At 41.0% G+C, this 26,948-nt stretch overlaps 5 protein-coding genes across 13 annotated transcripts; 3 read left to right on the forward strand and 2 right to left on the reverse strand.

The window, feature by feature from the left end:
- Positions 1 to 106: 106 nt before the first annotated feature.
- rfesd (Rieske (Fe-S) domain containing) lies at positions 107 to 2,780 on the reverse strand. Of its 2 annotated transcripts, XM_079747482.1 has the most exons (5): positions 2,712 to 2,780; positions 1,771 to 1,941; positions 1,088 to 1,122; positions 861 to 905; positions 107 to 780 (listed from the first exon to the last, which is right to left on the reverse strand). In XM_079747482.1, exons 2-5 carry the CDS (start codon positions 1,925 to 1,927, stop codon positions 466 to 468), a joined length of 552 nt encoding a protein of 183 aa, XP_079603608.1. In that variant the 5' UTR covers positions 1,928 to 1,941; positions 2,712 to 2,780; the 3' UTR covers positions 107 to 465. The 2 variants fall into 2 exon arrangements, with proteins under 2 accessions (XP_079603608.1, XP_079603609.1); XM_079747483.1 differs by lacking the exon at positions 861 to 905.
- Positions 2,781 to 3,176: 396 nt separating this feature from the next.
- nudt2 (nudix (nucleoside diphosphate linked moiety X)-type motif 2) lies at positions 3,177 to 4,757 on the forward strand. 2 transcript variants are annotated; one of them, XM_079747475.1, is made up of 4 exons: positions 3,206 to 3,262; positions 3,355 to 3,444; positions 3,680 to 3,807; positions 3,911 to 4,757. In XM_079747475.1, exons 3-4 carry the CDS (start codon positions 3,681 to 3,683, stop codon positions 4,213 to 4,215), a joined length of 432 nt encoding a protein of 143 aa, XP_079603601.1. In that variant the 5' UTR covers positions 3,206 to 3,262; positions 3,355 to 3,444; position 3,680; the 3' UTR covers positions 4,216 to 4,757. The 2 variants fall into 2 exon arrangements, with proteins under 2 accessions (XP_079603600.1, XP_079603601.1); XM_079747474.1 differs by lacking the exon at positions 3,355 to 3,444 and having other exon boundaries at positions 3,177 to 3,262.
- Positions 4,758 to 5,122: 365 nt separating this feature from the next.
- ube2r2 (ubiquitin-conjugating enzyme E2R 2) lies at positions 5,123 to 11,207 on the reverse strand. Of its 4 annotated transcripts, none has more exons than XM_079748084.1 (6): positions 10,705 to 11,207; positions 10,119 to 10,305; positions 9,551 to 9,637; positions 9,118 to 9,215; positions 8,703 to 8,837; positions 5,123 to 7,916 (listed from the first exon to the last, which is right to left on the reverse strand). In XM_079748084.1, the coding sequence occupies exons 2-6, from the start codon at positions 10,293 to 10,295 to the stop codon at positions 7,640 to 7,642; spliced, it is 774 nt and encodes a 257-aa protein (XP_079604210.1). In that variant the 5' UTR covers positions 10,296 to 10,305; positions 10,705 to 11,207; the 3' UTR covers positions 5,123 to 7,639. The 4 variants fall into 4 exon arrangements, with proteins under 4 accessions (XP_079604210.1, XP_079604209.1, XP_079604208.1 ...); XM_079748083.1 differs by having other exon boundaries at positions 10,119 to 10,308; XM_079748082.1 differs by having other exon boundaries at positions 10,623 to 11,207.
- Positions 11,208 to 11,803: 596 nt separating this feature from the next.
- On the forward strand, positions 11,804 to 18,612 carry ubap1 (ubiquitin associated protein 1). 4 transcript variants are annotated; one of them, XM_079747813.1, is made up of 7 exons: positions 11,804 to 12,193; positions 12,981 to 13,029; positions 13,189 to 13,313; positions 14,108 to 14,920; positions 15,030 to 15,188; positions 15,394 to 15,495; positions 15,923 to 18,612. In XM_079747813.1, exons 2-7 carry the CDS (start codon positions 12,990 to 12,992, stop codon positions 16,061 to 16,063), a joined length of 1,380 nt encoding a protein of 459 aa, XP_079603939.1. In that variant the 5' UTR covers positions 11,804 to 12,193; positions 12,981 to 12,989; the 3' UTR covers positions 16,064 to 18,612. The 4 variants fall into 4 exon arrangements, with proteins under 4 accessions (XP_079603939.1, XP_079603940.1, XP_079603938.1 ...); XM_079747814.1 differs by having other exon boundaries at positions 11,804 to 11,968; XM_079747812.1 differs by having other exon boundaries at positions 11,804 to 11,955.
- Positions 18,613 to 19,107: 495 nt separating this feature from the next.
- dcaf12 (DDB1 and CUL4 associated factor 12) lies at positions 19,108 to 25,883 on the forward strand. The gene is made up of 9 exons (XM_079748487.1): positions 19,108 to 19,539; positions 21,004 to 21,294; positions 21,767 to 22,048; positions 22,162 to 22,222; positions 22,354 to 22,541; positions 22,671 to 22,736; positions 22,840 to 23,002; positions 23,375 to 23,553; positions 24,752 to 25,883. The coding sequence occupies exons 1-9, from the start codon at positions 19,480 to 19,482 to the stop codon at positions 24,908 to 24,910; spliced, it is 1,449 nt and encodes a 482-aa protein (XP_079604613.1). The 5' UTR covers positions 19,108 to 19,479; the 3' UTR covers positions 24,911 to 25,883.
- The last annotated feature ends 1,065 nt before the right edge of the window (positions 25,884 to 26,948 follow it).

Consider the following 26,948-nt stretch of genomic DNA (forward strand, 5'->3'; position numbering starts at 1 on the left):
GCTGCAGCAGTGCATCCATATCCCATGCATTTAGCAACCCCGAGACTCCTAGACTTTTTCAACTGCAGATGTCTTAAGCAGAACAGAACATTTTACTGGGAAAAGATACAGGTCAACATTCACTTCATTTATTAATGAATACACATTGTCCACTATGATAAAATCCCAGATCCACAGCATCACTATCAAGTAGGGATGAACCGATATGGAATGTCTTGGCCAATATGATACTCAGAAGCTACTAAAGGCACCTAATGATATTGGTTATTTATCCATCATGATCACTATTGATTACTTTCAATGCCAACATAGCTGCATGGGTGCACATAGACAATTGATGAATCCGTTTTCTTCCCTGCAATATTAATTAGTTAATACCAGCTAGTAATGTCAACCATTGTCATGCCGTCTACAGATACCAATTACAAACATCGGTATGGCCTATATATTGCTTCCTCCATACGATCAGGATTTCTTCTCCTGTAGGGCTTTAGCTGCTTTGGCTGCTTTGGCCTCCTCCACTTTGGCCCTCTGCACCTTGCCCCTCTCTCCCTGGTAGAAGTCTGACTCCCGCCATTGAGGGTCTTCCGACAGCTTGACGTAGACCTCCCCGTTGGCCTCGGTGACGGAGTGGACTCTCTGCTTCGGGCCCTTAGAGAGCCACCTGGTAACAGGGGACTTCTCCTTGGGGTCGGTGTACTTGTATAACCCCTCCCCTTCAGCCAACGTTATCTTGTACTTGTGGTTTGGACATATAATGCACAATTTGCCGCCCAATTCCTGCAAGAAGGTTACAACTTTGAAAACTAACAAATAAACAACATCCTCTTTGAGGAAATCTCTTTCAAAAAGTATTTTACCTGGGGACGTTGCAACTGAATTGTGTAAGGGCTTTGCATTTCTAACTTGGGCGTGCAAAGAAATGTTACTTTATTAACAAGTTTAACAAGTTTAACTTGTGTCTGGGTTTTTTCTCAATGTATATCGTGGGGATTTAGCCTAAAATGTCCACTGGATAGATTAAAAGCAAAAAAGAGTTAATAATGTTATAAAGTACACAAGTACACAAATCTATGGGAACTCTTACCTCAATGTCCCCAGTCTGCAGAGCTCCTGCCTCATCTGTTTCAAAGGGGACACAATAATCACTGAATTGCAAAGTAAGAAAACCCTCTTTAGGATCCTAACATTTTGCTGGCTGAATGCACCTTACGACTGTTGGACACACCCGGCCATAGATAACAAGGTTTTTGAGGTTATCAGTGATAAACAACAAGATCATATATTAAGCCATGGTATTTTGGATGCTTGTAAGTTACAAAAAGCAGGTAAAGGTTATGGTCATTTTAGGTTTCGGTAAATCATGATAAGGTTTTGGATTTTGGGATTATAAGTGACAAATTATAAGAATGAATGATGACAATTAATTGACTAGGACTGCAAGCAGTCACACAAGGTATTCAAAGCCCACACACCGCCTATCCCAGCGGCAGCATTTTTCAAGAGTTACACACACACACACACATTTTCACAAACACACGCACACGCAAGCACCCACATGCACGCACACACACACACACACACGCACACGCACACACACGCAAGCATACACGCCCTATTGCACACATAGCAGCCACACTGGCACACACTTACGAACGCTCACACACACAATTAATTAATAGCTGTTCTCTTCACTCCCCCCCCCCCATCTACAATTAAAAGCAGTTGAGCCTTATCTTTTTTCCAAACGTGGTTTCAAAAGTTACTCACGATAACAGTGAGAGTCCATAGCATAGAAAGTTTCCAGGTGGTAGATGACCAACACATCTCTTCCCCCTAGTGTTCTGATGGAGCGTTTGGCCTCAATCAACTCCTCTCTCATCCCCACGAAGTAGGCCTCTCCTCTGGCATCCTTCTTCCCTTCCATGGCATGAGACAATTCTCCAAAACACAGGAAGCATTCAAACATAAATATACATATTTATAAAATTATAAATGTGTTATATTATTTCAAAGCACTGCTAGAGCACCACTTTTCTTTCTTAATGGTATCCAAGGTTTGCCTGTTCTCAGGCTCATTGAGAATATTGCATTATTGCATTTTTATTATTATACGTTGTTGATAAGTTCATAACAAATAATCGTACCCAGCCTAATTTTTTTAGGAAATATATTTGTATTTGACCAAAAACCTAAGAAGCATACATTTATCCTAGTTCTCTGTCAGTACCCAAGTTCTGCGTACCGACAGAGAAACCATTAGTTACATAATCTTAACATAGTGTGACAGAGATGATGCCAGGAGACACGGCTGTATATCTGTCCGCTTTTCCAACACAAGTATTGGGCTTCTAGTGATGACAAAATCAGAGCAAACTATGAGTAAAAATAAAGTGATGTTTAACCCAAAATATCTCAATGCTGTAAACCATATCATATCATAACCATATCTGTAATGCATGTAAACATATACATACCAAAGTGGTATGTACCAGAAAGAGTAATGAACTTTTGAACAACAGGAACCCCATTTGGAGTTGCCTCAAACTAAACTAGAGAATAACATACTATGTAAGAACTACTCCAGAAATGTACCAGTCATGGTACTGTATAATAATGCTCTTCCACTGACACTTTCTTGCCTAGTACTGTAATACCAATTTCCTTTCTGTGTCAATTATTTCCTGTTTTCAAAAGTTTGGTTTCTTTACCTTGGCACTCAGCAAAGCAGTTTCTTCACCAAAGGCCAACAAGAGCTCTGACAGCATTTGGGGAAGGAGGCCAAACACTGAGTTCATCGTTATCTGTAACCCCCAGGCAGGTATACGTTGACTATATTGCGTAAATGTCTTATCACTGTCTGCCAGAGGCTCGCAAACGGTCCAACAAAAATTAGTTTATTCGTCATAATTCACAATTCAATTAAGTCTATGGATTTAACACATGAATCACGTAAATTAATTTCCCTGCACTTTCAATTGGTAATCAACACACATAAATGATCATATTTCTTATCCTTATTCAATACCATTCCTATAATGCTTTTCATACTATACTTTACTATATCATATACCATTATGATGCAATAGAAAAGTGGACCCAATATTTTAGTTTGCTTTGCAAGCCGGAATTATTTCTCTGTTACCCCCTAGTTTCTTCCAACCAATCAGCTTTCAGAAGCTGACGGAAGCGTTTTAGTTTGATCGGTAATGCAAAGAGCCTAAACTGCAGTAAAAACAGAGCCGTATCGAAATAAATCATTGTAAGTTATAAGCCTTTGTATAATATTAACATAATTTATACAAATAAAAGGAGATGCTTTATAAAAGTAGCATGTATCTTTGCGTCATTCAGACAAGCACTATCCGGTGTTAACAATACTGGTGTCATCTGAATCCATGTGCCTGGATTCATCGGACTTTTTAGTTTGCTCTTTTTGAGGAGGTAACATTGATCTGGATCAGTCGCTTTGGGAGTATGCTTTTCGTGTGCCTATCGTTTAATAATACGACACTACGTGACGATACTATAGCCTACTCATCAAAAACTCTTCGAAATACATACTTGTCATTAACCTTTTTGATAAATGAATCCAGTATTTACTTATTATATTATCAGATAACGTATTGGCACCTACAGGCATACAGACATATTGACGGGAGCATTTATGTTCTAACAGGATGGCGGCACTGCGAGCATGTGGCTTCATAGTGTTCCGTCGCTTAGCCAGATCTACACCTCCAAATAACATTGAGTACCTTCTCTTGCAAACCTCCTACGGAAAACACCACTGGACCCCACCTAAAGGTATAACATATTAGGCCTATGTGAAATGTTCAAACCATACCACTATCAACTATACAACCAAACAACTATCACTCCAACTGTCTCTTACCCCTTATATGGCCAGGTCACGTAGACCCAGGGGAGGATGACCTCACCACAGCCCTGAGGGAGACCCAGGAGGAGGCAGGCTTTGGGGCCAAGCATCTTCGGGTGGTTGAAGACTTTGTAAAGGAGCTCCGCTATGAGGTGCAGGGGAAGCCCAAGGAAGTGTTGTATTGGCTCGCCGAGCTGAGAGACCCAGAGGCGACCGTGACTCTGTCTGAAGAGCACCAGGACTACCGCTGGGCCCCTCTGGAAGAGGCCTGCTCCCTGGCACAGTACAAAGACCTCCAGGACACCTTGAAGGCAGCACAGAAACACCTTACCTAAAGACAATGCAGAACACTAACAGAGAGCCTATGCAGAAGGAGAGCATGAAGTAGAATAAGTCATTTTTGACTGAATAGGGATCGGTCTGATCAGAAGCAGACCAACTGGGAAAACATGAGAATACGATTCATGTGCCAGTTCTATTATAAAATTGCTGCTATTGTGGGCTCTATGGTTTCAGTTTTTATTTTCTTGTTTGCTAAAGTTAATTTCCGCAAATAATTGTATCCAAAAACATTCTAATCACTGTCTAACAAGTGTTAGAATGGTCCCTTTTACATTTAGGTTCCGTTAACATAACACAATATAGTTGTCTGGACAATACTAGCCTTGTGAGACTATCCTGATTGTCTTTTGCATTTTGCAATATTGCGAAACCATCATGCAGAAAGAAACCGAATGTGAACTTGTGTGATCTGGATGGTCTCACGAGGCTAGTACAATGCCCTCATTGGGTTATATGATAATATCAAATGTAATGCTGTTGAGCAACTGACATGTTGCCTCACACTTTTCTTTTGCAATAATCTGTCTAATCACAAGTAAATAAATTATTTTAATTTATGTTTGTTCTATTTTGATGGTTTTGGGAGCAATGCCGATGCTGCTTGTACCTTTCAATCCCTTTTAATTAGTCACTGCCTAGCTTCTGTGGAAGGACAAGCCATCAAGGAGGAGCAATAAGTCAGAGATAGGAGACAAACAGTAAAGACACATGTTAGCAACAGCCCTACTGGGAGTCTGCTCGTCCCCCTGAGCGTGTCAGCACCATTTTGCCTGTTTCAAATTCTGTGTTTGCAATTGGTACAATTACTAATAATTGATTGAAGTATCTATTTAAATCTAAACAAACAGCTACATAATGACAAACAAGGTGAAAACCGATTACAAAGTACTCCAATGACAAACTATTTTATTTGGATAAATTGCCAACATTTCACAATAATTGTATGCTGTATGTTTCTTTTGCAATAGTTCCCCCCACTTTATCAAGCCAAAACCCCTCAATGCATTGTCAATTTCCAATGGCATGTCAGTCAAACGCTGACGCTAAAATCACAAACAAAAACCCAACAATGTAGTTCATACAATATAAATCTCGTGACATTTGTATCCTCGCAAACAAAACGAAATGAAGCATCAGACAATCAAACTAGGCCAAGTGAACACATAAGATTGTGGGTGGCTACATCAGTTCTCAGTCCAATAAGTGCGTAGCCTTCATCCTCAAAAGGGCATTTAGGGCACAGAAAACACATGCTCCAAATACACACTCATGGATGGAAAGAACTAAGTGAATCCACCTTTGACCTACCCCAAAAATGGATATATATATTTTCCATATACACTTTCAAATGTTTTTTTTCAAATAGATACTTGTGTGCGTGTAGTGGGTGTGTTTGTGTGTGTGGGGTGTTGGGAACCTTTTCATGGTCTTTACATTCTAAGGAAACAAAAAAACAAAAAAGGCAACGAACAAGTTACAAAAAAGGGTGACTTCTAAGATATAACATTTCCTCTTTTTATCAGCTAAGCCGAAGACGAGCCCTAAAGAGGAACTACTGCTGGCTCTACTCTCTGAATATAACATGGACATGGGTTGTGAAAATGTGTTCTCTTAATGCTCATCAGTCCTCCCATGAATTGACATCAGTCTTCTGCTCTTGGGCGAGGAGGAGATCCATAGCATGCAGTCAATCCCTGTAATGTGAATGACCGCTAGATCCACGATTGGCCCAATTCGGTGAGCAGGAGTTCTTTCCTCATTCACCTTTGTGTCCCAAATGCGGTGAGCAATATGGAAGATAAAGCATTTTGTTTCACAGTCAAGAGTCACAAGATCCATTTTCAGGGATTCCAGGAGAACAAGGAGAGAACCATCTACATGCATCAATCCCTCTATAGCACTTGAAAGTTTGTCGATCTTTGTCGACCAACTGGATTTCCTTGGCAGTAAGTCCATCCATGTGTGTATGCGCGTGTGTGTGTGTAATAAAAAGGTACGCCAGGTCCTTGGCTCTGCAAAATGTGATGACTAGAATCAAAACGTTTAAAAAAAGAAGCGTCAAGCAGGATAACTTAAAACAGAGCATGGCTTTCATTGTTAGGATCATACCTTTAACATAATTAGTCACATTGTGATTCTCAATTCAGGCTGAAGAGAGATTTCAACTAAACCAGTCAAATCCACGCCCGTGCAGGCTGCCAGAAACGATTACAGAACACAGGCCATGTGGAAGGTTTGTCCAGTTATCCAACTGGACAAACCATTGGGGTTAATTCAGACAACTCTAAGGTGACAAGATGTTCAACCAGTTGAAGAAGAGGCAGAGTGGAGAAAGGCATGAGTAAAAGTCCAATAATAGAAGGTGCACACTATCACAAAAACAATTGGTACTTTTGTTGAGATTGATTGCAATAAAATGTTTGAATGTTAGTTTCCGTCACTCAACATACGTTATTCTGTCCTGTTTGGGGTAACAATGTTTTGGCTCAATTAAAGCACAAAAAGTAACAATATTTTTGGGACTTGAATGGAATCGAAAAGTTCACATAGTGCAAAGTTTCGTTAAATGTCCAGATTTTTGACTCGCCGAGAACGAAAAAAAATAGGCTATTCTGGACCGTGAGTAACTCAGTCTACACTTATCGGTGGTGGGATACTGTATTTACACATTTTTTATCATGTATCCCTGTCCTCGAACAACACCCACAGAGACAAAACTAAGAGGAAAATGAAGGTGAGGAGGCATATAGTTTTTACTTTGACTTATTCCTCTCCTGGCATAGAGTCTGCAGAGGCCCTGAGGTTTAAGAGGCAGAGACGTGAGGTTTAGGTTCACCTGGGATACTCCATCCAGTGTCAGGAGAGCTCACCGTCATGTTCTTCACATTGTCCTTCCTCATATCTTCTTTTCCTTATGATGTGATGTGAAGTGGGAGATGTACAGGGGACTGGTCCAGATGTGTGTTGTGTGAAGGTACGTTTTTGTTTGCAGGATGTAGTAGGATGCATCAAATTTGGGACAGAAAGACAAATTAGCTATGTTTAAGAGGCACACAAAATGACTGACTGAAATGACGACGAGGGAAGGAGATCCGAAAGACAGGACAGATACAGAATGAGTTAGCCAGCCGTTAAGAGGGTCAAGCCACAAACTTTACCTTATTCAGACTCCTGAAGAAAACAAACAAATTCAATCAGAGCCAGTCACACAAACAGACTGATACACACAAAGACAAGTACACTCACTCAAACCCCCCCCACACACACACACACACACACACACACACACACACACACACACACACACACACACACACACACACACACACACACACACACACACACACACACACACACACTTCAATTTCAAAAGAAATTAAAAAATGGAGGCGGTTGCAGCACGACCAAGTCAGGTCATCATGAGTCCTCGTTGCCGGAGTCGTCCTGGTTGTCATAGCGGCGGGTGGACGTGCCGCTGCCCCCGGTGGTGCTGGCCTCTCCGCCAGATTCCATCTCGCTTTCGTCCTCGTCCTCGTCCTCTTCCTCCATGTCGTCATCGTAGAGGTCGTCGTAGAGCAGGTCCGAGCTGCTGTCCTGGGACGGCACCCTGGTCTGCACGCAGTACTCTGCCAGGGTGGTGGGCACCTTCACCCCGTCGCGCTCCGCCTCTGCTGCTGTGGACAGCACCTGCTTCCTGCCGGGCCGAGGAGGGACAGGTTGTTGATCAACTACACATTTAGCTTCACGTATATACTCAGTTCACACGTGGATCCAGTAGGTCATGCCACGGTATTCCTCTGTCTTATTTGTGTGGACTTGTGTAAGCTCCCCAACTATCAGGTGGGTTGACTGTAGATTCCGCACTGTAAACATAACCGGCTTGCATTGTGATATTTGATCAATGATTCAAACATTCCTACCCAGCCCCAGTATTTCCCAGTGGTATCATTTCATCATAAAATATAAAAGCTATTTAGACCAAATACTAAATCAATGATGCGATGACTCCTACTATAGTTTCCAAAGGTTTGGGATTTATATCGGTCTTGTTCTCATATTTATTTATTTTTGCATTTTAATGCTTTACGATAGAGTGAGATAGACAGGAAGGTATGAGAGAGCGAGGGGAAGGCATGCAGCAAAGGACCACGGGCAGGAATCAAATCTGGGTTGCTAAGGTAAGGACTGAGCTTCAGTGGTACGAGCTCTACCCGGTATTTGACCAGATAATTTACAATAAGTTCTCCTGAATATTTAACATTATCAAGATTAGAGAATTAACAGAGATGCATTCTCCTCTAAGATGATGTTACTCAAATTAACTCCAGTCACATATATATATATATATAACTAGTAGAACTGACATATCATAAATAAGGCAGGATATCAATTCCTTCATTGCACGTTTCAGTGTTTAATTACATGTAGCTTAGTGTCTAGATCTGTATACCCTGATGGCGTATTGCTGTTGGCGTATTACCTGATGATTTCAGCGTATTCTTTATCCTTGCCCTTGCTGTCCCGCCACTTACGAAACATGACGGACGCGTCCACGTTGGCAGGGGAGAACGTGTTGGGCTCATTGAGCAAAGAAATTACACTTAGTAAAATGGTCCTAGGGATAAGAACAAACACAATGACTTCAGAAAATGTTGCTGTTTATGGAAAGGTCTATCATCTAAAAACCTGGACCTCTTTTTCTATAGAATATAAATACTAAATGCATACAGTGCTAAAGAGCAGCAAACACCATTTGGAGTCTTATGGCATTTGAATTACATTCGGTCAGCCGTTATTATAGAAAGAGTAATCAAAAGGTTGTGCATCTTCAATTTGGACCACATGACATCCACAAGGGGCACGGACGTAACTGATTAGCGGCGAGATGTTATTACCTAACGTTCTGAGTGGGATTCCATCTTTCTGAAGGAAGTTCTCCACTCTGAGGGTCGTCCACAGGAGGATGCAAGATGGATATGCAAACGTCCCCATTCTGGAAAGACCAACCAGAACTCACAGTCTGACAAGCTCACAGAAAATATTGCCTTACACAAATCATTAAATCGAATAACGAAAAGTTGTTGTTTGGTAGTATTGTTTCATAAATTTAGCTACTATGAAGGTGATGTGGAAACAGTCAAAAGATTTTGACTTTAAAATGCAGAAACCAACATGATATCAAGACTACTAATGGTAAAATAATGACACAAATTAAAAAACAAATAAGAAATTATATACTTGGTTACATAATGAATATGAAAAAATGAATTGCATGTTCAAAAAGATGTCCAACCCATAGGAGTGTTGGAGTTTATATGAATGTTATACCTCATAGATGTTGGGATGCCACATCTTGGTGAGGAAGCGGAAGGTTGGCGGCGAGTATGGATAATCGATCGGGAACTTGATGTGGGCCTAAAGGGAATCCGATAAAGGTATATGCATCATAGATTACTAGTCTATTTAAATGTGACCATGGCAATATTACTTGTGGATGCAACTTACTACTTGTCATTGTCGTTCAATTGACAAAGGTTTTTATCTAAATCTTTAATTTCTAGCACTTTAATAATGGCAAATGCCCATGACTATCTGAACATTAACATGGTCAAAACAAATTGTCCTTACATTTGCCTAATTTGTCTAACATGCAGCCGTATCAAAAGAAAATGCATTCTTTATTTCTAGGGTAACCCTAGCTTGTGAACCCCAATCACAAGCAGACCATCTTGCTCACTTCTCTTCTCTGGCCAACTTTTGCTTAAAGTAGAAAACATCCAATGATAACGACTACACATTGCCACAGGCTTTTATACCTTCGGATATAACCCCTTGGCCAAATCACTGAATGTAAATTTAAATCAATGTTTTCTCGAGTTCATTCGGTTTGGCTCACCTTAAAGTAGCCTCCCTCATAGAGTGTGTTTGGTGGACCAAAAATGGCCACCTCCCAGTTGTACAGGTCAGACTCTTCCACCAGTGTGATGCGGAATCCCTCCACTGGCTGCTCCTGAAGAGACTTCAACTCCATCATCAGGGCCTTCTGGGAGCTTGGGGTGGTCTGGTGGGCCATTCTTATCCCACTTCTCACACAAATAAGAACGTTGGAAGAGAAAATAAATAAATGCAATCCTTTTCAGATCTGATTCTTACACAAAATGAGTGTTTTACATTAAAGTGTTTGGTTAAATATAAGGGGGGTGCATTCGTAAACAACGTAAACAGGGACTACAATTATTCTAGAACATTTGAGGTACATTCAAGCTCAATTAATAACAAAACACATTCTTAACTGACATAACCACTGAATATTCAAGACAAAATGGCTATGCTATGTAAGTGGCATTGTATGTAATTTAGGGCCTTATGGGGAAAGGCGAAGTTATTGAGCAATGATTACCTGAAGTCTTTCTCTTTGATAAGTATTCGTTTCGTTACAGTGGACTAATTGAAGCAAAACTACTTTCGGTCCATAGTATTACCTAATCTTGGAAAACGGCAGCAGCAGCTAATGGTGGATTTTCTGTAATGGTCTATGGCTAACGTTATTCCTCGTGTTGTTTCCAAAATTCTTTGTGTGCCAATGTTGACAAATGACATGGAGCTAACACCAATGTAAATCAAGATATCACGGTCATCATTATTGGAATCAACAGTGGAGGCTTGCCCTGCTTGACATTTTCGTCCTGTTGGTTCGGATCGGAAAAGCGCTCAGCTGATCCCTGCTTGTTTATGTTTGTTTATCTGCTCTCTGGCAGTCTCAACTTCTCCCCACGTCAGCTAAACCCCACCGAGGAACTTCGTTAAAATGGAAGATTTTGTTCTGGCTGTTGTCATCCCGTCGAGCACATCGACCGTGTAGACCGCCGCAAATAATCGAGTTTGTATTCGCGGAAGGGGCAGTCAACGAAATACCTGTATTGGCGATTCACTGTGTATTTATCGATTTTTTATTTTCTACCATCGATACTTCCGGCTACCTTTGCGCGTGTCTGTAAACGCACGAACGTTTACTTCTGAACCCGACGTGCGCGCACACTGTCGATATTACCAATCTCTGCAGATAAATATTCTAAGATAAACATATTTAGAATATAATAATTGGGCTACATAACAAATTCACCCCAAATTCTGACATTTTGTTATTATATATTATATTGTTTAAGATTTTAAATCCAAGTGATAAGGTAAAACTACATAACACATCAAATGAGATAAAATGAAAGAGTAAAACAGGATTAAGGTTTAATATGGGAGAGACATCTGATTATAAAAATGTTTACTGCAGTTTTCTTCCAAAATAAAATTGAGTTCGCCGAGGTGTATCTGAACGCACCATTTACACCACTCTGAAAAGTAAGCTAACAATGATCACAGCAGGGATAGGGATTCTATGTATTCAGTTTGACAGGTTATCTGAGGTGTGCATATAAAATATACAACACTACCAAAAAAATAAAAATAACAGGTGAACCCCACCTTCTTTCTATAAATTTGGAAAGTACTTGAACGAACCATCAGCAAGCGAAAGAGCTTCCGTCATCTGCGTGAGGCGGTGACGTCAAACAGGAACCCGAGGAAGGAAGGTTGACAAATCAAGATGGCGTTCCACGATGAAGCAGGAAAGAGATTTCAATATAAATAATACTCCTGTGCAAAAACACACTCGAAGCAAGGTGTCATCTCAGCAAGCGACCATTTGGATTTTGGAAGAACAAGACGTGCGGATACTGGTACAATACCTGTGTGTGTAAATGTTGAGTCAGTTTTACATGGGCGGTGGCAGCATTGAGTCAGCCAGTCATAACACAACTACTACCACCAGGCCAGCAGCATAGCTAAGCTTTACGCGTCAACGTTTGCGTTTTACCTAAAAACCCACATACATTGCAAACATACACTTGAAAGAATCATTATCGTTTACTATAAATGTGGCGAACCATAACTTCTGTGTTCGTCACCTCCTTTAAGGTGAGTACATTTAGTTTCGCTTGTTGCTGATTAAAACATAACGGAACACCGATAGCTTGTTTTAAGGCGACAGTTTGATAAATGTCCTTATTGACGCCCTCTGCATATAATATTAGGTGGTTGGTGAGCTGGTAGATGGTTGATTGCTCTGTCTGTACAGGTAATCATTACCTAAAGTGCATGGGATGTTTACATTGCATCTAAAACCTTCACAATCTAAAATGAATTCTCGAGTATGCTGTCATAGTACAACAAGTGTCCTTGCTAATTCATTTGTTTAACGTTACTATTTGTTTTAGGGACCTCGCAATAATTAGACATTTAAGTATCAGATTTTAGTTCAAAGGACGCAACCTGTTGTATACATATATTAGCAAATCCCTTTATGACAAGCGAATCACTCAACATGTTATCATTTGTAAGTTATTTATCAATAAGCTGTGTCAATGAAGCACCTTATTGTGCTAGAGCGTGACTAAATAAGAAAATTACCTTTTTTTTTAAGAAAAACGGTAATCTATGGAATGCGCAGAGCTAATGACCCTAAAAATAACTTCGCAAATAAGTACAATTTGAAATGGTGTCTCTAGCATAATGATGAGCTCGAGCTTTGAATTAGACAACCTTTCTTCTTGCATAAAGATATCCTTTATATAAACTAAGCTAAGATAATGACTTATCTGAATAGGAACCAGTTAAAGCCCAGGGGGGTCACAGTGATGCACTGAATGTCATATTGATGCTATGTTCTTTTCTATTAATTTCTTAATTTGCTATTTGTTTACAGAATCTCTAAATGGCTGCAAGGAAGTCTGGAACGGACAACTACAACAATGGTTAATATCAATTTAATTAGCTTTAAATTCCTCTGCAGTATTCTTTTAGTTTTCTCTTTCTATCCCTCAATTCAGTTCAAATAAAAATGGGGCCACCCCTTGCCATGAAAATGTTTTTAAGCTCTTGTTAAACTTTATTCTTTCCTTGCCGTATGTTAGGTCCCCTCAGTTACCTGGAAGATGTTCCCTTCAAAATCAACGAGCGGTTCCGCTGCCCTGCCAAAGTGGGGCTGCCTGTTGGGTTCTGTTTACCTGATTGTGGTTCCGTACTGAGTGACTTACAGGTCTGTTTGCTTTATCAATGGCATCAAGGAATGTTTATCTTTATCTTGGCTATTTACTGTAATATTGACATTAATTGAAATAATACAAGGGTTAGTTAACCAGTTCTGAACATAATGCATTTGCTTGCCTAGCTGACACCACAATAAACAGTGTTATCCAAATAGGGAACCCACATCCAAAAGCTGTTTGCAAATAGCGTCTCTTTAGAAGCTGGATACTTTGAACATAAAATATTTAAATTCCATCTTGTTAACCTTTACCTTCTACTCAAAGCCGTTGCCTTTGGCATTAGCATGAATAGCTTACCTAGGCTAATTTAAGGGACAAATGTGTAGACGCTGTAGTCACAGGTATGTTATGGTGTAGCCAAAGTTGTGTTGGTCTGTTCAGTCAGATTTCGTTCTCACCACAAACAGCATAATCGAAACAAAAAAATCCAGGGTCATCTTGCATCGGTCAACAGCCAAGTCAGATTGATCAGTTGACTTATGCCCAAAGAAACCGAACCAATAAGGGAACTTCACCAGGGTGAGGAAAAAATGCTCCAAACAAACAGTGCCCTGAAAGCGCCTTTGGATCCATGGAATTAACTGGCAGGCATTTTGCTCTGGGAGATATCCCTTACCACTAGACTATCCTTCTCCCTTATGACGGAGTCTTCTCTACAAATGCAAATGCGTCCATGTCTGTGCTCGTAACACATGCTCAGAGGTTGATTGTGGTTAAGCGGCACTGGTTGTATAGTTGCCAGTAGGGGTATTTTTCTCAACTGCCTCCATATGCTTTTCTGCAGTATGACTTCTCGCTGGAGAGGAGAAGTGTGCGTTGGGGACAAGAGCTGGCCGAGGCCCGGGCAGGCGAGGCGAGAGCAGAAGAAGCAGCAGCTGCAGCCAGACAGGAAGCAGAGACCCAGGCTGCCTTGGCCCAGGATGTTGACAACAGAGATGGGAACAGACATTCCGGAAAGGACCAGGACCCCCCACCACCTGCACTCAACCCAGTTCTAGCGGGACTTTGCCACAATGACATCCTCACCCCACTCCCAGCACCTAGCCTGGGGCCTAGGAAGGCCCTGCCCAGCACTCCTTTAGTGCATAGCCTCAACCTGGCTGACTTTGAACGGGAAGAGGACCCTTTTGATAAGCTGGAACTCAAGACTTTAGATGATAGGGAGGAGCTACGCAACATCCTCGAGAGCCAACCACAGCCCCCGCCTCCTCCCTCTATTTCCCCACCAGAGCCTGCCCAGATACCGCCAGTCGTGCACGGTAGCTCTCCTCCTAACACCAACACCAGCCACCTGGTTAAGCCAGGCTTTGTTCACAAACCTAATGGGTTTGTTGGTCTGATGGACATGGATCGAGCAGGGGGCCCGGGTAGAGGAGCACTGGACTCGGACGATCGACCCTGTAACATCCGGTCGCTTACATTTCCCAAACTATCAGATCCTGGTGACAGTGAGCCAGCTCGTATGGGCTACCACCCTCTTCCAGTCCCAGTTCCCCGACGTAACGTAGTAAATGGCAGCCCACCAGCGTTCCCAAAGACCCATGTGATTGTTCCCCCGGACCCATCCAGCCACCCTAGGAACGGTGCTCCGAAACCGGTATGAAGTTGATTGACTAGTTTAATCCTAAATTGTCTTGAAATAATTATTTAAATGTTAATTGAAACTTAATTATGTATTCATTTCTATTTGTATTTTCTCTCTGAAGACCCACCCAGGGGCGGGCATGGGGGGTCTGCCATGCGGGGGAGCTCTTCTCAGCCTGACCCCTAGTGAGCGCCAGTGTGTTGAAACCATCGTTGGCATGGGATACTCCTATGAGGGAGTCTTGCGCGCCATGCAGAAACAAGGGCAGAATGTGGAGCAGGTGGGGTCCCCACTCAACACATCTGTAATCCCAAACACTGCTGTTTGCCTATGTTAAAACCAACTCTATTTGTTAATCTGCTTCTTATCGTGAACAATTTGACAGATGATACCAATTTCCTGTAATCCAGGGAATGTGATCTGAACAGGTTCACCTTGTTTAAGAACATCTTTTCAGCTATGAACCTGAATCAATTGTGTCACAGGTGCTGGACTATTTGTTTGTGCATGGACGTCTGTGTGAGCGGGGATTTGATGCCATTGCTGTGGAGGAGTGTCTAGAGATGTACAAGTGTTCAGAAGAAAAGGTGTGTATTATAATTGTTGTAGCAAATTGAGTTGTAACTGTCAACAGCGCCAATGGAAAGTTGGCCCTCCCAAATAATTAAGGTGTTTGAAAAGCATGAAGCAAATCGAGGTCAACACTATGTTCATGATGTGCTGCTCAGAATTACAACGCAATATGCACGCCAACCAAAATATTGAATTTGACGCAAACGCATCACAAGGAGAATACACCAGGCCATTGCTTGCTAATTGACAACCTCGTGCAGAATGACATGACAATGTCATTTGTGTTAGGGTGCCTACATAGGCTTTCCCCTCATGATCTGTCCCATAGAACTATAGATTGTTATTTTAACCCATTTCTTTGCACTCAATGTGAATTGATATAATAAATTGTACCTGCGCGATGCCCTTTAATTGTGTAACACATTCTTATTTCCCCCTCAGGCCTTGCAGTTTCTTGAGCTGATGTCAAGATTTGGTGAGATGGGCTTTGAGCGAGAGACTATAAAAGAGGTGCTACTGGTCCACAACAATGACCAGGATAAGGCTCTCGAGGACCTGATGGCACGTGCCACAGCCAGCTGAGCCAAGCTGGTTGGGAAGTCAATGCCCAGTGCGAGGCTTGTCTCCCTCGATCGCTCCCCCCCACTCTCCCCCAATCCCTTCCTTCTGCCTACCTTAATGACACCAGGCCCATTCACTCTGCTTTTGGAAGGAGAGAGGGCCTTGATTCCCGCTCTGTGTTCAAAACATGCCTCTGTACTTCTTAAATACTGTGTGCCTAGAGCGGAGGAAGTCAAAAATGTACTGTTTTTGTCTTTTCCTAAATCCTGTGGTTGAATACCACAGTTGGTACTGCTTGATGAAAAGCCAAGATTCTCTTGGCATGGAAACAGTCTGACGCTTTCGAGTTGATCAGCTAGCACTTTCAAAGGCGTGGCATAATTTGATGAGGGCTCTGAGAGCAAACAGAAGGGAATCTGGAGCCAGATTCACACCACACCAGAAGAGGAAAAACAAGTTTCACATACTGACACTTGTCAGTTAACTAAGCTGCATTCTTCCAACGTTCAGTTTAGCATAGGCAGTACATAGAGATCAAGCGGATTGAGGACCTAAGGAGGCTGTCTGTAGAATAAACCAACAAACATCTGAACTTTAAACACACACAAAGGCACCGCCACCAGACAGAGAACTGACTCCCAAGAAGTGCCCTCTCTGTTTTGGTTCATGGCGCTTGGTTGTACTCTTACTTGTCTCATGTTTTCACTTATTATTCATCTCTTTGTTTTCTGAAGGGCACCTTTTTTTTTTTCATATTACGTTTTGTTTTGTTTCTTTTTTTAGGAATTGCATAATGGATTCTTAAAATGTATTTTAATTGCCTCTGCTGTAATAGTGGGCTCTTCAACCTGCACTGGAATAGATTGCTTAAAGATTTGGGTAGAAGAGGTCAGTTCTTTCGCAGAGAAATATTAGGACATGTCTCAATGCATACCTTTTGTGGCACCAGTTTGTCAAACATGGCACACAATATCCCATTTTGTAGATGATCAACTTATTTAAATATCGTACACTGACACTTTGGTTGGAGAAAATGGTTATGGAGTCATGTGCAATTCTGTATTGTAAACAAAATGACAGAAGTCACCCTTTCGATTATAATGGGTTCTGTTTAGAGACTAAAAATAAGTCTGTGGGAAAAAGTTAAATAATGTGAAGTGTGTGCTTTCCAACCATGCTAGAGTGCAATAGACCCAATTAACAATGAATGACTGGTGACCAGCACTTTTCAGCCTCTGCAAATATAATAATGGGGATAAGGCATGGCAAGTGTTTGGGAAAAGGCTGATTTGTCCTCATTGATTTGATGCTGTGTGTTCTTTATTCTCATATTGGTTTCATGGAACACAGTTTAATCCAAAATAATTGTAGCTGTTTGACTTTCATATTCATACACTTAAAGTTATCTGTTCTGACATGTAATGCAAACTGAATTTAATCTCGACTGGTCTTTGTTTTATTCTTTTTTTAAGTTGAAATATATATTCACACATTTCAGATGTGAAAGTATTTTTCATGATGGTACAACCCCGACCTCTCTCTTGCTCTCTGTGCCCGATTAGAGTCTCCCAAGAGTCTTCAACCACTGCTTTGTGTGGACTGGGGTTGTAAAAGACATGGTGTCACATTAAGGGCTTCAAGTAAAATCAGTATGGGGCTAAACGTGACAACTTCCTCTACTTAGAATTGGTCCAGGACCTAGAAACAGCCAAACGAGTGTTTAAGAGTAATAGGTTTGCTCATATAGGCCTCTTTGTTGCCAATACCAAAACTATATTTTGTAATTGATTCACTGTTGGAAACTGGGTACATATAAAATAAAATGTACACCATGAGGATTGCAACAAACATATAATTGAGACTACATTGTTTCATTGCATTGGTCCAAAGCTGATGCTAAGATCCCTGACTCTAAAGTAAATTGCATTTATCAACAAAGCCTTTTTTGTTTAAAGGAAGATGCATTGTGCAAAATACTAATAAGGTCTCCAAAATACAAACCCTATTATTGATTGACAAACCTCAGCCTAAATCTGTAGTTCATATCCTAAGGGATTTCTTCCTATTGTATGCACACCAGATGTCATTGTTTGAGACTGTCTTATGCAGAATAAAACAATGTGTTATTTTGATGACATGTTTAACTTCCGCCCCATTTTGCTCTATGTTACATTACATTACACAATTTGATTATATATGCATATGTTATGTTTATCCATATATATATATATATATATATATATATATACATACATGTGTGTATACATATTTGTGTGTGTGTGTGTGTGGAATTCTATATAATATGTGGCCTACTCTGAACAGCTAGTAAACTAAAGTTAAATTTTGCCTCCACTGTGAAGGATACCTTATAAATTAGACCAGAATTCCAGGTTTCTAGGGCAACTTCTAATTCATATTATTAGTTGTCGTGGGTTGTGATGGGGAAACCAAAGCTGGACATGTATACTGTGTGTGTCTGGATTGGTGATTAAAGGAGATAAATTGTTAACATATAAAGTCTCTACAGAAAGTCAAATCTCCTTGATTGCTAACACTACGCCATACCAATGAAATCCTACTGATGAAACGTAAGGGACCTTTACTTAAACAGTTTTTCAGCAACCTGAGTTACTGTTGGGTTTGTGCTAGAAACCAGTATATAGATGATTGCCACTTGGTGACACTCAAATTTCTACCTAGATTTTCTTGAACTGAAAATAAAACAAACACATTTCGTTTTTCATGTGATGGTAATGTAACCACGTATTTGGGTTTATCGGGATGTTTTCCATCTGCTGGATGAACATAATATAATTGTACCAATGCATTTCAAATAGCAGTTATTTTAGACCCGGAACACCACAGGTGTGACGACGTTCACTAAACCACTAAATATTCAATGAAAGTGGTGATCAGCATTCAAATGATCAAGTTAAAATTTTGAAACTGCTAGCTGCCAACACAAAACATTCGCCAATATTGGTCCCCTGTTTGGGGTATGATGTCATGTGACGAAGCCAGTGGACGAGCACGCACATAACGTCAGTGTTCACGAACGACCTTGTTTTTGTTGATATTTAATCTTAGTGCGGCTGCGCGAGGGTCAATGTTTTCATCGTTGCTGACGCGACTCTCAAAACGGGCAAAAACGGGTGTTAATATTGCGGAGAGGGGAGCCTCTCATCTAGGCTCCTCTGTCGAGACCGAGTCAATAACCAAGAAACGCCGTGCCGATACTTTCTGCGGAACCCAGAGGCTAGCTGACGTTAGCAAGAAGCGTTAACCCTAGCTAGTATCTAACCTAACCCTTTATGTGATCGCTCTCGTTTGCCACCGGACGAGGGCCAAGAAAAACATAGTTAATCGCCATTATATGATCCAGTTTACAGTGTCACTATTACCCTCCATGTGGGTGAGGGAATTGTGTGTGTCAGACTATGGCGAGAAAAACAGTTAGCAGGAAAAGGAAAGCAGGGGAGCCCAAAGACCAACAACAGGTAGGCGGAAACCGAGCGCTGCGATGGTACCGTAAGCTAGCTGAACAAGTTAGCATCCTAGCTGGGAAAGGCGCTAGCTCGTTTTTGTATTTCGTGACAAATGCATATTTAACATTTGACAGCTTGGTTTGGTTAGTCATTTCGCTGATCATTCCCATCCAAGACGATGCACGCAAAAGCCCATTAAAAGTAATCGTGTTTAAAATTTGGGTTTACTGTTTGTATTTGAATGTTCGTAGTTGGCTAGGCTAACGAGTAGCGTGCCATCAAATGTTTTAAGATGACACATCGTCTCATAACATTAATGTACAAGGACAATGTTACAAGTACAGCGTTAGAGTCGCCGAACCATTTTACCAACCTCTACGGCGAGCATTAGTCGTATTTAACACGTATGAGGAAATTCATATATTTGTATTTTAAATCGGTTGATTACGGTAAATCATTTGGCTTTGAAATTGTTTGTTTTTCAATTTAAAAATCAAACCAGAAATCCAAACGTTTTTAGCGGAGGTTTGTAATTTAAGGTATGACAATGCCTTGTGTGTTTTGTCAATTATATGTATAAAAATGCTCTTGGTAAAATGCACACAGATTTACAAAGTATATCAATTTATTCTTATTCAAATTTATAAAATAGGAGGAATACGCTTTACGCGGAGTCGTTCTTCGGTAGCCACAAGCAAAGACGATGTTACAATTGAGAGACGTATCTATACATGAACAGCTCATTCATATCTGCTTGGTGTATGGTGCTAAACTCACCAATAATACACCTCTACCGACAGCGTGGGCATCCTTTGTATCTATATGCCCATCTTTCACGAAAATCCACGTGTGTTATGAATGAGAAACTTCCGTCAAGTCTGCCATGGCTTGGTGTTCTTAAGTAATTGAACTCATCACAGAATTATTGACAGAAAGTTTTTTTTTTTCTAACCCTTAAGAAAATGCTTGGAGTCAAAGAGAATGACCCAAGCTGTCTGTAGAGTCGCAATATTGGTTAGTCGATCGACATTAAATACAAGCAGATAAGTCTTATATTTTCATGTATAGGGCTCTCCATAGAAGGAATTGCGTTCTAGAGGCCTCCGAATTGTGATCCTCTTGGTCGCTTACAGCTAGTTTATAAGATTACCACAATTTATGTATCAAGGAATGCAAATAAAGGTATTCACATAATATATCCTCTCTCTGTGACCTTGCCTAATGGCCAAAGTCTGCTTGTATAAAGGTTAAACCCAAATCAATAAAACACACTAAGCAGGGTCTGATGTTCTTGTTGGAGGTGTATGTACTAAATCCAACAATGACTAGGGGGATTTTTCTTAACTGGGTCAGAAAGCTTGGAGCCCTTCATGTACTCCATGGGGATAGGTCATACATCCTCATTGAAAAGAAAATATTGATATTTGATGTATTAAACATTGCTGTTTTTCATTTTATTATATTTTGTCTTGACAGTTGGGCTGGTGTCAGTCTGCCCCCAAGCGGAGTCGCGTTTCTTCATCTTCGCGCCATGCCCATCAGTGGTGGGGCAGCCGGAGCTCGGTGGTGTGTGCCCTTCGCGGGCGCGAATTTCGGCCGCAGCAGCAACATGAGTTGCGGCTTCAGCGGAGCCTCCGGGGGTTTGCTGCTGGCCGGCTCCCGGGCATCCTCAAGGAGAGGGAGTTCTCTCTGGGCCGCCTCAACAAGGTGTTTGCCTCGCAGTGGCTCAACCACCGCCAGGTGGTGTGTGGGACCAAGTGTAACACGGTGAGATGGCTCTTGGTAGCAATTAAGGAACTATCCAACCTAAACCGGAGCATAGAAATTGAGTAAATAGGGGCTTCATTTTCAGGTAGTAAGAGAATAGTAGTAGTAGTAAGATTTAAATATTTATGAACAACTCCATACATATCCATGTGGTCACTTAATCAATTATTGTGTGTTCAAATATTTTGTTTGTGTGCTAAAGCAATATGGGATCAAAGTAAATGTATTATAGATATTTGTTCTTTGTACTTTTTTTTGTTGTTGTTCAAGCTGCTTGAACATTGATATTTCTGACTTGGACGAGCTAGGCCCCAGCTTTGGCCTAGATCTTCTTTTTAGTTAAAGCATAAGACGAGTCTGCCTTTCTTGCATCCTTTCAGAAAGGCACATAAAATAGCATTACCCTGAGACATCAGGAAAATCTGAAGGAAATTGTTGATTGGACAAATGCCTTCTTTCCTCCTCTCTGCAGCTCTTTGTAGCGGATGTCCTTACCGGGCAGATTACCCGTATTCCAATGCTGAAAGACCGGGAGCGTCCCAGCGGAGGCTCCGGGGTAGTGGGCGCTGGCGCCGCCGTCGGCAGCCACCTACTTCCAACTGCAGGCTCTCGATCCAGGCTTGACCAACAGGGCTGTGGTATTCACGCCATTGAGCTGAACCCCTCGAGGACACTCCTCGCCACAGGAGGGGACAACCCTAATAGCCTGGCTGTCTACCGCCTGCCCACACTGGACCCAGTTTGTGTCGGAGATGTAAGTACTTGAGCCGCTTCCACTGCCTACCTATGACTGGGTACGCAATTTATTTTAAAAATATATGCAATCAAATATAAATAACTCTTTGATTTGTGGTCGTTGTCTTTCAGGATGGCCACAATGACTGGATTTTCTCAATAGCATGGATAAGTGACAGCATGGCTGTTTCTGGTGAGTAGCTTTACTACCTTTTGCGTTTGTAAAGAACTGACAAATGGATCAAGAACCAAACCGGAGACTTGTGAACATGCATGGGGGACGATTGTAGCACATAGTCAAGATTGTTTTCTCCAAATTTGTAGGTTCCAGGGATGGCTCCATGGGCCTGTGGGAGGTGACTGAGGACGTGCTTGGCCAGGCTGAAAGGAGTCAGGAAGCGGTGCCCTGCTACTCCCACATCTCCCACAGGGCCCTCAAGGACATCCCCAAGGAGTACACAAACCCGTACAATTGTAAGGTCCGAGCGCTGGCCTTCAACAATAACCACAAGGTAACGTTAGTGCTGAGGAGACAGGGAAACCCAGATATCAGAACACTTGAATGCCAATGTCCATTTCAAGTCCCTTATTGAAACTAACCCTTATTTGATCATTTGACCTTTTACCATATTGTTTTTTAGGAGTTAGGCGCTGTGTCTTTGGATGGCTACTTTCACCTCTGGAAGGCTGAGCATAACCTGTGCAAGGTAACCGTGCATAGTGCCTCTACTTCACATTCATACTTTTAAACCTAAACATCCACCTGACACTTTCATTCCATAATTTGAATGCGTAATTTCCATATTTTAGCTGCTGTCCACCAAGCTCCCCCACTGCAAGGAGAACGTATGTCTGGCGTACGGACAGGACTGGTCAGTGTATGCAGTCGGCTCACAGGCTCACGTCTCTTTCCTGGATCCTCGACAGCCAACACAGAGCATCAAGTCTGTCAACTCCAGGGAGAGGGGAAGTGGTGGGTACTCCATCCAAGACACCCACTGTACAAGATAAAAGCTTCCCCAGGAGACTTCTCTTTTTGAGACATGAATAATGGCTATACAAATAACATTCAATTGAATTTAGTATGTTGCATTGATTTAAAGGATTACTCAAAGTCTTAAACATTGGTTTCAAATGAAATACAACTTAACACAGGGAACCAAATATAGCATTACCTCTCATAATAATAATATTATTAATAATATTACTAATGCTAATACAATAACGACAGAAAATTTAGATTGTAATGTGTTAATGGTAATCCATTTAAAATGCTTGTGGGACACTAAGCAGGGAGTAATGTACTCTTAGCCAAGGCCTGAACATTGTTTTTGTCCGTGTGCAGGGATTCGATCTGTGAGTTTCTACGAACACATAGTGACGGTGGGCACCGGCCAAGGCTCCCTCCTCTTCTACGACATACGGGCCCAGAGATTCCTGGAAGACCCCCTGAACCCGGCCGGCGGGTACCGGCAGCGCCCAGGAGAAGGAACCCTCAAGCTCACCACAGGGAAGGGCTGGCTGGTATGTGCTTGGCTTTTATTTCAGTTGATTCACTCCCAGGGAAGAGGTATAAATATCGGTCCGATAAACCAGGGCTGTAGATTGCAACAGTTTTGATTCCATATGTTTTTATGATTGTGAAGTTAAAGGTATTAACTTTCACATTTGCGAGTGGAATGTGCTGCTATTATATATTTAAAATCAGGTGAAAGAACTATACTTTTCTTGAACTATATAAACAAATTTCTATAGTTTGACTATTTCTATAGTCAAAATTCTATTTTAGTAGTCAATAGCATCGCCTGAACCAGCCAGAATGATGACAACAAAGGAAAATGATGTCACTTGGAGGTTATGGAGTAATTTGTCTCCAAAGCATCCAGCGTTAACAACTTGTCGTTTCAATGTGACTTTTGTGATCGGATGCACCAGATCGGAACACAGGTCTGATGTCAAAACTGACCCCCTCTTGAATGTGAAAGCTGTGGCAAGATATGTGTTCAGATTTCACCCTCAACAGCCTATTTTCTGCCCCTCCTTTTGTAATTATTTTCAATTTAATTATTATTATTTATTTTTAATTGGCTTCCCCCATCTTACATTCAAGGCCAAACTATAAGGAGTGGCAACGATTTATTTCTAAAAATATGTTTAAAGGTGTGTGCTACTCAATTTGTATTTGTGCTACTGAAATCTTTAGCTTGTAAGCATCAATCAGCACTACCACCTATTAAAGTTGGTTAACAGCCCTAAATAATGGTGAAGGCTTTATTTGAGCCTGCTTTAATTATATACCCTGCGACACAGCTTCACCAAAATGCATATCATCATATATATATAAAATGTATTCATAAGAATACAAATGAATGAAAACTCATTGGGATTATTTGTTTACGGTTTGGTGGTGAGTACTTGTTTACTGGAGTAGGCCTACAAGTTTGCACCCCAGTTTGAAAAAGTCAAATCTTTATAAGTTACTACAATTAATTAATATAATTACCAGGGATGTTGGTTGGTCACAAACGTTTATTCACTCATTTTTTGCCATGAGTAGCAGCTGATTATCGGTAAGCGGGATCAGCTTATCTGCTGTATTGTTGGGTTTATCTGCTGTATTGTTTAGTTTTTTCCTTCACTTATTACGCCCCTCCCCAGTTTTTAATGTGTGTGTGTGTGTGTGTCTCTCTCTCTCTCTCCCCATCCACCCTCACTCCTCCAGAATCACGATGAAACGTGGAGGAGCTACTTCTCAGACATCCACTCGTTCCCCAACGCCGTCTACACCCACTGCTATGACGACTCCGGCACCAAGCTGTTTGTGGCCGGTGGTCCGCTCTGCTCCGGCCTGCATGGGAACTACGCAGGGCTCTGGAGCTAGAAACTGCTCTCCCTGCCCCTGTCTCATCCCTTGGTCCTCCTGTGGCTCTATGACTTTTCATTCAGACCTTCACTGCTCCCCCCCCCCCCCCCCCTCCTGCAGCTTGGACCCTTGACTCTCCGCGGTTTCACCTCCCCTATTTAATCTTTCCCGCTGTTTGGCCTTTTTATCACACGTAGACTCAGGAGCACAATCTTACTCCCTAATGTATGATGGCGTTCTTTCTTTTTTTTCCTTCCAATTGCGCTATAGCATGGTGAACCTTGTTTTCTGGATCCACCATTTGCAAGGCCACACTTCTCCATCAAGTCCTTGAGATTCCTACTGTTTAGGTGCTTTTTCTTTTCATTGTACAGGTGTAAAGACAATTTAACCAGTGAATTCTGAAGAGCTGCGGGGTCACCTCTGAGAAACACACAAGAGAGTTGCGAATAAAAATACGAAGAATAAAGATATATATATAAGTATATATATCTATATATATCTCTATACGTTTTTCACCATTCACTACCTTGATAAAAGAATTGTAGGAACTGGTCTACATCAAAAAAAGAATCAGTGTTCAAGGGGTTTTATGTGCAACTAGTGACACAACTGTCTCTTTACACACTCTGGGTACACTTGGCAGTTCATTTCTCCCATCAAAATGTATACATTTTAAAAGAAGGAGAGGAATAGTTTGTATTCAATATTTAACTGGAGGACAATTTGGACTCGGGGATCGATTGGCTGGATTGCGCAGAACTGTTTTAAATATGTTTATATTCACCATCATAAATCATCAAGTCAAGTGGACAATTTATTTTCTCGCTCTAAGATAATGGCAGTACGAACTTATTGCTAAATATGAAGTAGAAATTCTTCAAATAATTATCAAAGCAAATGTTTGTTTTTTTTGTGTGTGTGTGTGTGTGTGTGTGTAATTTGAAAACCCTGGCCGTTTATATTTTTGTGAGGTTTATTATTTATTTTTCCCCACTGTCACCCTTGTTGATATGGTAAGCGGTGTGGAATCCGCCACTTAACTTAAGGTTCAACGGCTTAATTGACTACTGCGTGTTAGTGTCATCAGTTTAATCCAATGACAGCTCTCATTGGCATAAGCATAGACAAAGCCAAAAACAGACTATCATTAACTGTTTAAATTCCTCTGTTGAAGTCTGGCATTTGTAAGAGGGTTCCATCCCTCTGATCTGAGCATCCGTGCAATGTTCTCTTGTTAGTCGATTAAAAGATTTTATTTCTTTTTCCTTTATTTTTTATCAAGGAATCAAGTATTCCTTGATAAACAGAGGCAGGGTAAACATCGGCCTTCCTGAAGTCTTTCTGTGAAAGACTGGTAGGGTAACATAGGTTTGCCTTTCTACATTGAACTTACATCCATAGTTTTCATAACAATAATGCCATGTAGAAAAGAGAACCCTAATAAGGACAAAGTTGAACAAAGAACACCCCATCACCTTTAAAGCGTATTTTATATGTGTGTTAAATGCATAGGGTGAAATGCATACATTTTATGGATATGTCTGAGAAACACTGTGGATTGACCTGTGTTTAAATTGGTGGTGCCCTCATTTTTTTATACACACATGATTGTTTTTACAAATGACTGAATCAGTGGATATCGTATATCAACATCTGAGAACCAACCTAAAAGAAAGTAAATATTGAGGATAATAAAAGTATATTGATGTAAAATCTCTGTATGCCTATCTTATTCTCCATGCACCATATCATGTATTCTAAGATATAAAGTGTTGGCCAGAGGTATTGTCACTTTTATAAAAATCTATTTAAAACATATTTTAATTCGCTATTTAGGTGTGCAATGAAATATAGGCATATTTGAATATCCATAATTGATACACCAACCGTCAGAATTAAATGTGCACGTCCAATGTCATACTAAAGCACAGTGTATTGGGAGCCTTAATTTGCAACTGGGACAAACTGCTAAATTAAATGTAAATGTTAAATGCGATTTTTAACCCCGGTTAATGTGAGGATCTAAAACGGTCCAATTACTAGATATCAAGGT

Source organism: Pollachius pollachius (genome assembly GCF_949987615.1).
Source record: "Pollachius pollachius genome assembly, chromosome: 12".
Classification (NCBI taxonomy): domain Eukaryota; kingdom Metazoa; phylum Chordata; class Actinopteri; order Gadiformes; family Gadidae; genus Pollachius; species Pollachius pollachius.

Excerpts from the sequence above, each read along its gene's own strand:
- rfesd (XM_079747482.1), bottom strand. The coding sequence starts at position 1,927 with ATGGAAGGGAAGAAGGATGCCAGAGGAGAGGCCTACTTCGTGGGGATG. Across the intron at positions 906-1,087 it reads TGCAGACTGGGGACATTGAG|TTAGAAATGCAAAGCCCTTA; the intron begins GTAAGAGTTCCC and ends TGCACGCCCAAG. Across the intron at positions 781-860 it reads TTCAGTTGCAACGTCCCCAG|GAATTGGGCGGCAAATTGTG; the intron begins GTAAAATACTTT and ends ACCTTCTTGCAG.
- nudt2 (XM_079747474.1), top strand. The coding sequence starts at position 3,681 with ATGGCGGCACTGCGAGCATGTGGCTTCATAGTGTTCCGTCGCTTAGCC. Across the intron at positions 3,808-3,910 it reads CCACTGGACCCCACCTAAAG|GTCACGTAGACCCAGGGGAG; the intron begins GTATAACATATT and ends TTATATGGCCAG.
- ube2r2 (XM_079748084.1), bottom strand. The coding sequence starts at position 10,295 with ATGGCCCACCAGACCACCCCAAGCTCCCAGAAGGCCCTGATGATGGAG. Across the intron at positions 9,638-10,118 it reads ATGAGGGAGGCTACTTTAAG|GCCCACATCAAGTTCCCGAT; the intron begins GTGAGCCAAACC and ends GATTCCCTTTAG. Across the intron at positions 7,917-8,702 it reads GAATACGCTGAAATCATCAG|GAAGCAGGTGCTGTCCACAG; the intron begins GTAATACGCCAA and ends TCGGCCCGGCAG.
- ubap1 (XM_079747813.1), top strand. The coding sequence starts at position 12,990 with ATGGCTGCAAGGAAGTCTGGAACGGACAACTACAACAATG. Across the intron at positions 13,030-13,188 it reads AACGGACAACTACAACAATG|GTCCCCTCAGTTACCTGGAA; the intron begins GTTAATATCAAT and ends GCCGTATGTTAG. Across the intron at positions 14,921-15,029 it reads GGAACGGTGCTCCGAAACCG|ACCCACCCAGGGGCGGGCAT; the intron begins GTATGAAGTTGA and ends TTCTCTCTGAAG.
- dcaf12 (XM_079748487.1), top strand. The coding sequence starts at position 19,480 with ATGGCGAGAAAAACAGTTAGCAGGAAAAGGAAAGCAGGGGAGCCCAAA. Across the intron at positions 19,540-21,003 it reads AGCCCAAAGACCAACAACAG|TTGGGCTGGTGTCAGTCTGC; the intron begins GTAGGCGGAAAC and ends TTGTCTTGACAG. Across the intron at positions 22,542-22,670 it reads CCTTCAACAATAACCACAAG|GAGTTAGGCGCTGTGTCTTT; the intron begins GTAACGTTAGTG and ends ATTGTTTTTTAG.